Below are 13584 nucleotides of genomic sequence, written 5' to 3' on the forward strand. Positions count from 1 at the left end.
CCATTTTGTGGAAATTTTGGGGATGGTTTCTTCGAGTAGGGGCCTGCAAGAGATCACCGGTCAATAAGAGGGAAGAAGTCTTGGAATCGTCCTCTAGCTCGTGTCCAATGTGAGAGAGAGAGAGAGAGAGAGAGAGAGAGAGAGAAATTTACGAAAAAAACAAAAAGAGAGAGAGAGAATAGGGGAAAGAACAAACCAAAGAAAAAAGCGGGCCATGCCCAATGTGGCAATCATAGAGAGGGGTGGGAGAGAGAAAGAATTAAGGGAAAAGAATACACTAAAGGAAAAGGGCGCAAACCAAGAAGGGCGAGAATTAAGGGAAAAGAATACACTAAAGGGAAAGGGCGCAAACCAAGAAGGGCCTCGACTTCCGTGGTTTCCTGACTCTTTCGAGCTTTTCTAGCCTTTAATCTCTCTCAAATCTCCTCCATTGAAAGCCACCATATGCCATTGTTGGTTCGGCTTTGCTGAACCTCCTCCGCCATGGCGGTTCTTTCCCTCCAAGGCTCTTTCCTGCGCCATCGGCCCTCTCTCTCCCACTTCTTCCACTCGGGCCTCTTCCAGAAGAACCCAGAAGACCCCCCTGATCGTCACGGAGGGGCCATCACAGTCCACACCTCCTCCTCCTCCTCCTGCCCCTCCCCCTCCTCCTGTGTAGACAGCCACCATACTTCCGACTGTGGAAAGGAATTGGATGACTGCCGAAGGACCGCCACGGTGGAACAGCTGCAGAGTGTTGCCGTAGCTGCATACCGGGACGATGACGGCTTCTGGACTGTGCTGTTGTCCGTGTTGAAGATCGTGACCTGCTTTTCGGCAATGGTGATCACCACATTTATCTGGACCATCATCATGCTCGTCCTTTTACCCTTCCCTTACGAGCGCATCAAGCAGGGGAATGTGTATGGCCATGTGACAGGAAGAATCCTGGTATGCCAGACTCTTAACTCTGCTTTTGCTAACCTCAACATTGAGGTCAAGCTAACCCCTGTTATTCCCCTGCTACTGCCTCTTTGCAGATGTGGATCTTAGGAAATCCTATAGTGGTTAATGGTAAAGAGAATTCAAACTTAAGAGCGATATACATATGTAATCATGCCTCACCTTTGGATATTTTCTTAGTCATGTGGCTGACACCAACAGGAACAGTTGGGATTGCCAAAAAGGAGGTAAGGGCGCAAGCCCCCAGCAGTGGTGATTACTGGTTTGTTAGCTGAATTGCAAGTCTGAGCTTGTGACATCCATCTCATTGCATCTGGCAGATTGTGTGGTACCCTCTATTTGGACAATTATATGTTCTGGCAAATCATTTGCGGATAGATCGAACAAATTCAAGTGCCTCCATTCAATCTATGCGCAAGGTAGCGCAGAGACCTGTACGCAACCTTGTTTGTGTGTGCATTACAGACCTATATCCATGATTTAGTTGACGTTCTTGTTCATCATGAATCTTGTCTATTTGAGGTCAGAATTTTGGATACCCTGAACCTTTGGGACAACCGATCAGTCATTTAGTTTGTACTGAAGTCACGATAGATGATGAGAGAAATTGTCGGATGCTTTCAGGTGGCAAAAGCAGTTGTGGAGAAGAGTTTATCCTTGATCGTGTTTCCAGAGGGCACTAGGTCAGCAACTGGGAGGCTGTTGCCTTTTAAGAAGGTTAGAGATATGAAAATAGCTGCAAAGCACCATCATCAGAGCGTTAAGAATAAAATTTGGACAGTTGTAATTTTGCTTTTCAGGGCTTCGTACATTTAGCCATTCAAACGAAGTTACCCATTGTTCCCATGGTGGTAACTGGCACGCACCTTGCATGGCAAAAGAACAGCCTCCGTGTTCGTCCTGCTCCATTGACCGTCACCTATTTACCACCCATAAAGACAGATAACTGGACAAGTGACAAGGTTGAAGACCATGTGAAGTCTTTGCACGAGCTTTATGTCAAGCATCTGCCCAGTTCACAGAAGCCTTTGGAAAAGGTGCACAATTTGTCAGATGAGGAATGCATGTTGGGGTTTTGGAGCAAAATGAGAATGCTTTGTTGGACGATTGACACTCAGTTTATCTCAACATCAGTGTTTAGCCTGCGTGAAGACTGCTAAAAGGAGTTAATGATCTGTTTTTTTTTGGGTTGTTGGATGTTTAGCCCCTTGCACTTTATTAGCTTATCCTTGCATAAGCTTGATATTCAAGTTGCATAACATTGTTTTTATTTGTTTTGCTTCCAGTCCTGCACGCAAGCAGCATAACTGTGCCAATGAAGAATGTTCATGGTCCATGGATGTGCTGGGAGCTATTCCAGTGTCATTCGTGATGAACAAAGATGGCTGGCCTGCCTTATATATGCTCATCTACAGAGCTGCTCTTTGAAGGACAGTTTGGCTCCAGTTAGTGAATTTGGAGTCACTTCTGTAAAACACATGTATTGTTTTCACACTGAACCCAAAAGTGGGGTCAATAGAAACAACCTCAGATTTGTACTACGTTATTGCAATGATTATTGTAACATGCTTTGAAAGCGTCTTTCTGATTGGTGTTTTCCAAAATTTCTGTTTTGAAATCTTGGAAATACTGCTGGAGAGAAGATAGATTGAAAGGGCATGCCGCACAATGGCAAAGTTGTATTCACTGTGTCTTGGAGTACATTTATAGAATTCAACTGCTTTTCAGGTCACACAAACCCCAAACCCCTTCTTTTCTTGGTGGTCAAGTATTACCAGTCAACCTAGCTTCACCACACTCAGAAATCATGCCCAATGCAGTACATAAGACAAAATGCAGTACATAAGACAAAATGTTTGGGCCCAATATCTCATGTCAATTTGCACCTTGTCACAGTAAATGAGTAGTACAGTGAATAAGTAAACACCCAACTAATGGGGAGGGTTATCCAGCCCAAATACAGTACTAAAACTCAAGCACATTAACAACATTTTCCATGCAGATTACTTTCCTCACCTTAAGTTACATCACTCCTTTCATTCGTGCCAGTTGGCATGGCATTTGATGAGATTCCAACTTTCAATTTCTCAGGCAAGAAAGACTCATCCGATCTATCCACTCTAGCATAGGCCATCTTATCATGCAGCCAGGTCGCCTTTAAAAGCTAATAAATCAGTCTGGATAGTTTTGCATTCTCAAAATAAGTGGAAATGACCTCTCCTCCCCCCCCCAATAAAATGCAACATATACATACTAATATAGGCTTGAGAGAAAGAAGGTGGGCCTGTGATGTGAAACTTAGCCATGCCCGATAGATGTTTAGTCCTGCCTCATTAATGTTCAATGATTGCATCTAAGAATATCCGAGGCCTGCAATTAAACCTGGTTTTTCACATGCAAGGAAAGCCTGAGAAAAGATTATGACCCACCTAATTAAAACCCACGTGCACAAATGTGGATTGGAATTCAGGCTAAAGTTCAGTCTGGAGGCCGGTTACACACCAAAAAAGGGATGCCCATTTTGTTAGCTTTAACCAATCAAAACACTTATTTAAGGGTTGGTGTCCGCAGTCCTTTGCACAGTGGAGAGGACATGACTTGTTGTTTACCTGCTAAATAGGTGAACTCCCCACCCACTTTTGGACGGGGAGTCTCCCTTGCCCACTTGGTAAAGTAGCGGACAAGGGTGCACTTTTTACATTTGCAACCAATCAAAAGATTTATAAGTTTATTTTTTTAATTTTTTTTACAAATTGTATCCATTTGGTGTGTAAAGATATGACGCCCATGTCTGTGGTCAGTTTCAAAAAGTGCATGCCCACACTCTGCGCGGGGGTTGACCGTCCATTACTTGGTGTGTAACCAGCCTGATGGTGTAGTGTTGCCTCATCTATAAAGCAATTTAGCTCTGGTAGCTGTAGCAGCCTGTCTAGTTCTAAACCTGCTTGAGTATTTTGTATTTTCAAAACTGAAGGGCAATGACAGCATTACATCTGGATATCTTGGCAAAACCCCACAAAGATCCTTGATGAGTTAGAGGCATCAGCTGACAGCTGTCCTTCCAGTTTCCTGAATAAGGCACTTAGCAAATTCCAGACTGCCAATAGCATTGTCGAGGCTGCATCTCCTATCTTGAAATGATAAACATAAACACTACATAGAACAATTCTCCCATCTCCTTGATTAACAAGAACAGAACCGTCTGTTATCCAAACCAGAGAAGTAATGAGTTGGATCAGTAGAAGCTTTGACAATGGTGATATAGGCAGAATATCCATTGATCTGACCACCAACAAAGCTCGTAAATTCCACATGAGTAAATGTGTGAGCACTTCGCTTGTGCAGCTAATGTTTTGAGCCAAAACCACACCAACTTCTTAATTATCTAGCTCCAAAAGAGGACTAGACTCTCTTGTTGGTGGCATCGACCCTTTTATGTTGCCAGAAGCAATTTCTATGTGATCACTCATTACATGGATTATCATGCACATTATTAAATGTGTTAGCCACGTCCAGCTTGTCAAAGACTCTCTCCACTGGACACTCTCCACAACACTGGTCCTTCTTCCCAGCAACATTATTATAGTAGCTGGCAAAAAAACCATTGCTAGAAAGAGAAGCAGCAAACTGGTCCGATATAGATAACTGGTTAGCAGCACTAGCCATCTCCAATTTTGCCTTACAGTGCTTGGGTAAACCATAGCTAGCTGGTCACTGATGCTTCATCGGATGCATGAATGCATTGAATCTCCATTGGCTCTGTTTCTGCTGCAGTTAGAAATAGCTACGTTGATCCAAACATTTTTCCTTTGGTTTTTAGTTCTTGGAGGGAGGCCCAGATTTAATTTGAGATGCATCATTCTTTCTTTTACCATATTCAGCAAGCTTCCAGCCATCCTCCTCCATCTCTTCACATCATTTTCTTTAGAGTTGCCACTCTTGATCAATGCAACCCTCTTAGATTTCTGGACTTCTTTTGAAGCAACTGTTCCATTCACTTGGTCTTTGAGGCACAGTCTCTATTAACTGTAGTTAAAGCAGACCAACTTGTATCTAAGCTCTCCTCCACATGGTAAATCATTTTCCAAGTACTCTAATTTGGGCTCGTCTATTGCAAGTACTCTAGGTTTGGCTTGTCCATTGCTCTGAGTGGGCACATTATTGCTTGCCCAATGGAGGGATGTAAAAAACCTTGTTGCACATTGGGCGACTTCTGGAAGCATGTCCCATGTATGCAAGATGGAGGCCCATCCATTATCCACTCACTCCATAGCGGTCAGGACTATCTTAAGGGTGAATCCTGGGCCCCTCAAGAGCTGTCACAACAGTTCATGCTCACCTGCCACCCAGGGCCACCATAATGTCCTTAACACAAGAAGTTAAAGCAGACCAACTTGTATCTAAGCTCTCCTCCACATGGTAACTCAATTTTCCCGAAGTACTCTAGTAACTAGTTTTGGCTTGTCTATTGCTCCAAGTGGGCACATTATTGCTGGGTTGCCTGATGGAGGAATGTAGAAGACCTTGTTAAGACCTTGGGCGACATCTGGAAGCTTGTCCTATGTATGCAGGATGGAGGCCCATCCATGATCCACTCACTCCATGGCTGTCGGGACCAGAAGGGTGAGATCTGAGTCCCATAAGAGCTCTGACAGCAGTTCATGCTCATTTGAGATGACCACGGCCGCTTTTTCAGGATGTAGGCGGGTGGCCCTATGTGGTAATATATTCGCCCCGGGTTCTTCCCCTCATAGGCTCATATATACGATTGTTTTGTGATTTTGAGACAGCTCCAGCTAGACTGTCGAGCACATGTACTTCATCAAGTACATTGTAAAATTCTTCTGAGTAATGTAATTAGCCACATTTTCAATCCCAAAAAAATAATTGCCGGATGGAGACCCAAGACTTCCACTCGTAGAAAACATTCTCCTGCCAGGCTGCCACCATCCCCAGACTTCCACCCATGGAAAACATTCTCCTGCGGTGGCTTGGCTTGGAAGGAAGGGCATCAGATGGGCAAAGCCCAGAGCCTTAACGGAACCTACTGAGCGATCTCTTGGTAGAGAAAACTTCAAGGAAGATCCCAACATAGTACATGTATTTGATTATGTCGAACCAGTTAGCTACGTCGACCAGAGGCTTAGAGGACCACCAGTAAAGAAGACGGTGTGGCCCTTGAGATGTATATTGTCACATACCTGTCCTTACACACTGTCTCAAGCTGCAAATCATACTCTGCCTCCGAATTAGAGACTCCTCGTGCGAGAGCTTGCAGAGCCTCAGTTGAAAAATCCTTAAACGCTGTCCCCTACAACACACACAGGGTTCGTCCCCGTCCATGATCCATCCTCACCCTATGCAGAAGCGAGCCTGCATGAGTTCCCATGACATGAACAATGAACCTTTAAATCACCTTCACAAGGTCAAACACTGCACAAAATAGGTGAAAGGTAGAGCACAATAGCCATACTATATAATCTGCCTTCCTACCAGGTGTCGCCATATAATGAGTCACAACTCTCACCACAAATCCTATGTCAGGTCTAATGGCTATCATGGAATATATCAAGTTGCCCATCGTGGATGCCCAATGTGGTTTATGAATAATCATTAATAGACATGCAAAATACTTAGCACCTAACAAAGGCATGGGACCACAAACATTTGAATGTTTAAGAGCCAATGACTCATCTACATGCATATAGCTGGTCTTTTTATGATAGTCATGAGTTTGCATGCCATATAAACAATGATCAGACAAGTCAAAATGTGAGTATTTAAGAGGCAACAAATACTGCAAATGAGTGAGTGCTTTTATTCCTTGGAGAGACATATGCCCAAGACTGTGATGGAAAAAAGATATGTGCGGAAGATCAGTCGTGGCCAAAACATAATCAACGGAGCAAGATATAAGCAAAGAATAGAGGCTACCAATCCTTGGTACCTCAAGCAAAAACAAGACTACCTCAAGCAAAAACAAGACTACCATAAGTAATCTTCCATGCAAAATCACCAAAGAGACATGGTACATGTCATCATCCAATTGTCTAGCTGAATTAAGGCTTTTGATCAAAGCCGAGACATATTGTACATCATGAAGCACAAATTAAGCACTGGCACCAAACTACAATCTCACATCACCTATGCCAAAAATATCCAATGCATTGTCATCTCCCAGTCTAATTGAACTTGTAATAGTATGGTAGGTATAAAACCACTAACAATGCAAGGTAACATGGAAAGAAGTCCCCTGAATATCAAGAAGCCAACATTGAGAGTAAGAAGACGGAGCATAAGTCAATCGAGTAGCATCAAATGATGCAATATCAAGAATGTAATAATCTAAACTGTAGTCCAAGGCATTTATCTCTCCTATCTTGACATTGGACTCAAGAACAATGTTGTGATCATTAGAAGATGTAGCACTATCCTGCTATTTTCCTTTGCCTTTTTCACACCTATAATTATGCATCTTGTGGCATTTTGGCCTTATGTAACCCTGTTGTCCACAATAATGACAAGTAAGAGAGGACTTAGGACCATGAGACTTAGTGCGTGCTTGCCCATGAGACTTTGACATGGACTGTGAGTCTCTACCACATTATTATTCTCATTACCACATTGTATGCCTCTCGTTATAATGAGAAGTATGGGTTGCGTCAATATTCTTTCTATTTACTTCTTCTATAAGCAAAGAAACCTCTACATCCTTAAGCCAAAAGCCCCTTTCAGGAGGGTTCACACTCATAGTAGTGCAGAATGTATCCCAAGACTCAAGCAGTGTGACAAGCAAGAAAAGAGACTTGATAGTCCTCAAACTTAAAACTTTGCAAAGTAAGTTGACTAAAAATGCAATGAAACTCATTTAAATGAGAAGTGCTAGACATCCCTTCCTTCTTGCGAAGGTCCACAGGTTTCTTGAGCCAATATAGCTAAGTTGTAGGACTCTACTTATTATAGAGATCACAAATCTTTTTCCATAATGCATAAGCACCACTCTCAATCTCAATGATGTTGAAGTACACCTGCTTTGACAATTACAAAATGATGGTAGACTTGCATAGCTCATCAAGATCTTCCCATTTCTCTACATAATAAGGTTCTGACTTTATGCCCTCTAATTTCAATGGCTTGACTTGCTTTTTCTGGACCAATATATGTTAAATCTATGTCTTCCAATACTAGAAGTTATTGCCATCTAACTTCTCTATGTTGAAGATAACACTGTCATCAAAAGCATTTAAAGCACTTACCATTATGTCTACCAAACAAAGAGAGCACATGTTGCTATAATAATAGTAGATCAACTCCAAAATGAAGCCAAAAAGAGTATAGTAAGAGGAAGATGAGGCAATACTCTGATGTCCACAAGTACGAAGCACTAGAGTATTGAGAATACAAATATTTACTCTCAAAAGAACTATTTAAAATTGATTCTCAACATGGTTATCCATAAAATGTAGTAGATCAGAACATGTAATTATAGGCAATCATGCAAAAAGAATAAGCTCCTACTCTTGCTGAAAACTTTCGGGTAGTAATCAGGATAAACAATGCAACTAGTAGTGTAGCATAAACCACTAAGTACTAAATACTATCAAAGCATCCAAGGTATTAGATACATAGATGCACATCAAGCACATATCCACCACTAACAACCTAGTGAAAATAAATAGTATAAGGTGCCCAAATCAAAGAGGTAAATTGGCCCACAGTCACAAACCTTTGCAGTGACACTATATGCATAACCTAATAAAGCGTAAGATAGTCTCCCACTAAGTAAACATACCAAGTACTCCCATTGGAGCAAATTTGGAGTATCCAAAGTAACAAAGGAAGCTCAATGCATAGAGCTTATAGCATCCGAGCGTCTAAAATATATTATGTATATATCTAGGAGTATATACCTTCAATAACTCTTCAAGCATATAAGTAAAAATCATTGAAGCAAATAGTCATTGCACAAAGGAAACCAACCAAGCTTAAATCCAAGATGTAGAGCTGAACATACGCATATCTAGGCATAAAAAACAATGTCAAGCATCAACATAACCATGTAGTATACCCAAGTAGCATATAGGTATGCAATACATAAACATTAAACTATGGATGCTTGTTGTTTAAATTAGAATTGTTTTGTTCTGTGTAAAGCATTTAATTGAAAACTACATAGAATCAACTCAATGATTTCTCAAATATGTAGTTCTTATCATATTCTTCTTTTTTATCTATAGAATACCTTAATCAAATCGTATGCAAAAGTTATGGCCAAAATATGAAAATATTGTCAAGCTGCCATAGCTATCCATGACTTCTGCAACATACTCTACATCCACTAAAAAAATGGATAGAATGTTTTGCTAGTATTCTTCTTCAAGACGAGCTCAATGCTCAATAAACCCTAGACAACGCATGGAACACACCTTGATAAAGGGGAAGCTCAATGGGACTAATGCATACCTTGGAGTGTGGCTACCATGAAAGCTTCAAGTCAAGCTCTCTACATAGTTTGAATGTAATATAGATGAAGCTCCCCAAATGCCTGCTCTAATACCAATTGAAAGGTGGAGCAAGAGTGGAAGCAAGAGAGAAGTAAGAGCTATGGAAGTTCAATTAAGAGAGAGCAAGATAGTATGTGGGAACTCCAACAGTCACAATGTATGACCTACCTTCCCTTGTTCTATTGTCATGTAAAGAATAAAGAATAAAGTGATAGTAATGGGTGGTCGCCACCTACAATGTACAGGTGTGGGGACGGTAAGTACAAGTAAAATATAGGTGGCTAGGCACATGCAGCATTTAACCCCCAACAACAGGACCTTCGTTGCTTGCAAGTAATGATTTCCTTGCAATTGGTCCTTCTATAATATCTTTGTATGTCCTTTGACATGCTTCATTTATTACTCTAGTGAACATAGAACTTTTTGTGCATGTGCTTGCAGGTCATCAAGTTGCAAGCATCAATCGATTAGAGTATAGAGGTTTGTCCAAAGCCGCAGTTGATCGATGTGCACAATTAGGTACATCTCTCTCTTGGTTTAAAGCATAGAGTGAGGTTTCAGATAAAAATCAAAGAGGGGAAACTTGTCTTATCTTTCCATAATCACTCCTTACATTGCTCGCATGATCAACATCATGCATATATAAAGAGGAGTTTAGTCCATACATTTAAATGAATGGGAAGGTCGATGATAGAGCATACATTTCCATGTCGTTATCATCATTGTCTGTCAATAATCCCATGTAGGGGGACTTGCTTGAGTTGTTGCGCCAAACACACACTGTATGCACAAGGGGAAGCTCACTCAAGAACACAAGAAGAGAGATGGAGGCCAAAACGTTTTCTTGTTGATTTCTTCTTTTTCTTCCACACACTATACATAAAGGAAAGTGGCCCACTAAGTCAAAAAATGCATAACAAACTACACTAATCGAGTGGTGCTATATCTTTGCCAGCTGTAGGTAGGTGTAACAAACTACATATAATAAGTGATAAGTTAATGGCCATGTGAGTATCATAATGACCACCAATGTGTTAAGTGTAGGTGTGCAGCCTTATCTAGCCAGACAGTCCATCATCAATGTCTGCACATGTTGAGCTTGCCATCTCAACATTCCCCCTCAAGCTCAACTCTATCTATGCAACTCCAAGTAAGCTTCGAAACTTTCAAAGCTTCTTTGCAGCCAATGCCTTTATGAAAATGTCAGCTATCTGATCGTGTGTGCTGACATATACCAAGTCAATCTCTCTTGCAAGCACCTTCTCTCTCACCAAGTGGTAGTGCATGTCAATGTGTTTTGTCCTAGTATGGAATACTGGATTCCTAGCTAACTATATGCTACTCATGTTGTCACAATGAATGACAACTGGACCATCTCCCTGCACATCCAAATCACCTAATAACTTTTACAGCCATACTACCTCACATGTTGCCATAGTAGCACCTCTATACTTAGCCTCCGTACTCGATAAAGCAATTGTAGGTTGCTTTTTGCTGCTCCATGTAACTGCTGCACTACCAAGGGAAAACACGAATCCACTAGTAGATCTTCTGTCTAACATGATACTAGCCCAATATGCATTTGTGTATCCAAAAACCTATACATTCTTACCTACCTCATAAAAAAGTCCATAATGTAAAGTGGACTTCACATATCTCAATATACTTCTAATTACATCCAAATGAGGCTTTCTAGGCATCTACATAAACTGACTGACAAGGCCAACAATATAGCTCAAGTTTGGCCTTGTGATAGTCATGTAAATCAAAATCTCTACTATCCTCCTGAACATAGTAGGGTCTTCTATGTCATCCCCAACATTGGCACTCAACTTTGCATTTTGCTCCAATGTGCTGAAAGAGGCTTACATGCTATCATATCATACTTGGATAACATATCCAAGCCATACTGCCTTTGGGATAGCCATATACCATCATCACATCTAATCACCTCAATACCAAGAAAGTATCTCAGCTCACCCAAATCCTTCATCTCAAACTTCTTCTTCAAGAAGTCCTTAACTTCAGCAATCTCATTATCATTGTTACATGTAATAATCAAGTCATCCACATAAATGATACCAGACCTACATCTCCCCTTCTCACATAAAGTGAATGATCAACATAAAAAATACAAAATCCAATATTGATAAGATACTCTCCAATCTTGTCCAACCATGCTCTAGGTGCTTGCTTCAGCCCATAGAGCGCCTTATTTAACCTACCCAAATATGTGGGATGTCTAAATCCTCATAACCTGTTGGCTGATCCATATACACTTCTTCTTGCAATTTGCTATGTAAGAAGGCATTCTTAACATCCATTTGCTGCAAACTCTAACCTTTGGCTACTACCAAGGTAATCACACATCTAATAGTTGCCATCCTAGCAACTCAACTGAATGTCTCTTCATAATCCATGCCATATGTTTGAGCATAGCCTTTTGCAACCAACCTAGCCTTATACTTGCTAATGGAACCATCTGCATTATTCTTGACTTTGTAAACCCACTTACAACTAATAGCTTTCTTACCCTTAGACAAGGGTACTGAATCCCAAGTCTTATTGGCTTCTAATGTAGCCATCTCCTCATCCATTGCTGCATCCCAATGAGCATGACCAACATCATTCTCAAAACAAGTGGGCTCAACATCCTCAACTAGTTACACCATATAAGCATAATGGTGAGTTGCATAACCTTCAAAACCAAATCTTTTAGCAGGGTATCTGACCCTACTAGACCTGCGTACCATTGGATCACCCAATGGAGCCTTTACATTACTATGAGATCTCTGTACACCTGGTGTCCTGACTGAAGGAATACCAAGCTCATCATCCGAACTCTCTGAACCACTAGAATCTCCATCAAATCCCAAATTACTAGTAGATGTATCATTACCATCCAACACTAATCTCATGAAGTTTTAAAGTCCATTCTCATCAAAGACGACATAAACTAAGGTAAATGCAAAGGCTAATACAAATTACTAATGCCATAGCTAAATATGATATGTCAAGCCCTAGCTAGCAAGGGATTTTAACTGTGATTGAACAGATCCTATATGATTGTGTAGGCTCAACTCAATCTAAAAGATGAAGATGGTTTATTAAAAAAATTATCAATCCCTAAGACCATAGTCTTAGCAAAAAAATTCAAATTAGAGGGAAATTTAAAAGTATAGTTTTCTACTAGGATGGGAATTAATTGTTGCTTCCCATTCTTATCCCAAAGGAGAGCATGAATAAACTAGTTAACAAGCTCAATAAAATATGGAGCCTTACCTAGAACCCTTCCTAATGGGCCTACATATTTTTAAACATTTGGAAGAGTTACATAATTTTGTAAAATTTTCTACCTTCTATTGGATTAGTTCTTTACAAAACTTTATGGATTAATGAAAGATCCCTAAAGATTGAGTAGGCAATGGACCTTCCATAGATGCAACAAAGATCTTGAGATTACCCTACCTTTTTTTCATAATGGTAATAAAAACTAGCCTATCTTGGAATTTCTACAAAAATGTATCCTAATCCCTTATCCAAAGGACTTAATTTGAAAATTTCATTAGAGCCAATGAAATGCCACCATGTTAAGCAAGGAGATTATAAAGTTGTTCTCATCTAAAATCCCCCAAGGCCACATGGGGGAGTTTTCAAACTCCCTTTCGCCTTATGTGTGCCTTCTCTCACGATCATGATCAACAGCAAACCACAAAATCCATGCGCTTGCTTTGCATAGCTAGAACAACCACATTAGTCTGTGCCTATTATGTAGGCCATGCATTGTCTATGTAGATCTAGTAGGTTTTTGTTTCAGATTGATGACATACACTTCTATGTGGAATGTGAGCCTAGATTTGCAATGTTGTTGTGCATGAGACAAATATCACTGGACAAGAATATTTTATGGCCCTACATTGCTATGCCACCGTAGGTTGTAGCATGGAATGCTGAAATTAAAGTAGATAGCCAATACATTCCTAGTGTGTGGAATGTGAACAATAAGTAGTTGATATCAATGATTCAATTTTGGCTCCATGCTCTATGTTGGCTATTGGACCTATTACCCATTGCAATTGCTGGAATGCATCCAATGTCTTGAAATCTTGAAGCTTCTTACCTATGTGTTTGTTGGATG

General features: G+C 40.7%; 1 protein-coding gene across 4 annotated transcripts; it reads left to right on the plus strand.

The window, feature by feature from the left end:
• The first annotated feature begins 322 nt into the window (after positions 1-322).
• On the plus strand, positions 323-2680 carry LOC148015662 (1-acyl-sn-glycerol-3-phosphate acyltransferase-like). 4 transcript variants are annotated; one of them, XM_087665855.1, is made up of 6 exons: positions 325-930; positions 1020-1169; positions 1263-1376; positions 1567-1659; positions 1743-1979; positions 2229-2680. In XM_087665855.1, exons 1-6 carry the CDS (start codon positions 484-486, stop codon positions 2247-2249), a joined length of 1062 nt encoding a protein of 353 aa, XP_087521981.1. In that variant the 5' UTR covers positions 325-483; the 3' UTR covers positions 2250-2680. The 4 variants fall into 4 exon arrangements, with proteins under 4 accessions (XP_087521983.1, XP_087521981.1, XP_087521985.1 ...); XM_087665856.1 differs by having other exon boundaries at positions 327-930; positions 1263-1361; XM_087665857.1 differs by lacking the exon at positions 1020-1169 and having other exon boundaries at positions 323-930.
• The last annotated feature ends 10904 nt before the right edge of the window (positions 2681-13584 follow it).

This window comes from Lygodium microphyllum, chromosome 24 (genome assembly GCF_053477565.2).
Source record: "Lygodium microphyllum isolate KBCC chromosome 24, Lygodium_microphyllum_v1.1.10, whole genome shotgun sequence".
Lineage (NCBI taxonomy): Eukaryota > Viridiplantae > Streptophyta > Polypodiopsida > Schizaeales > Lygodiaceae > Lygodium > Lygodium microphyllum.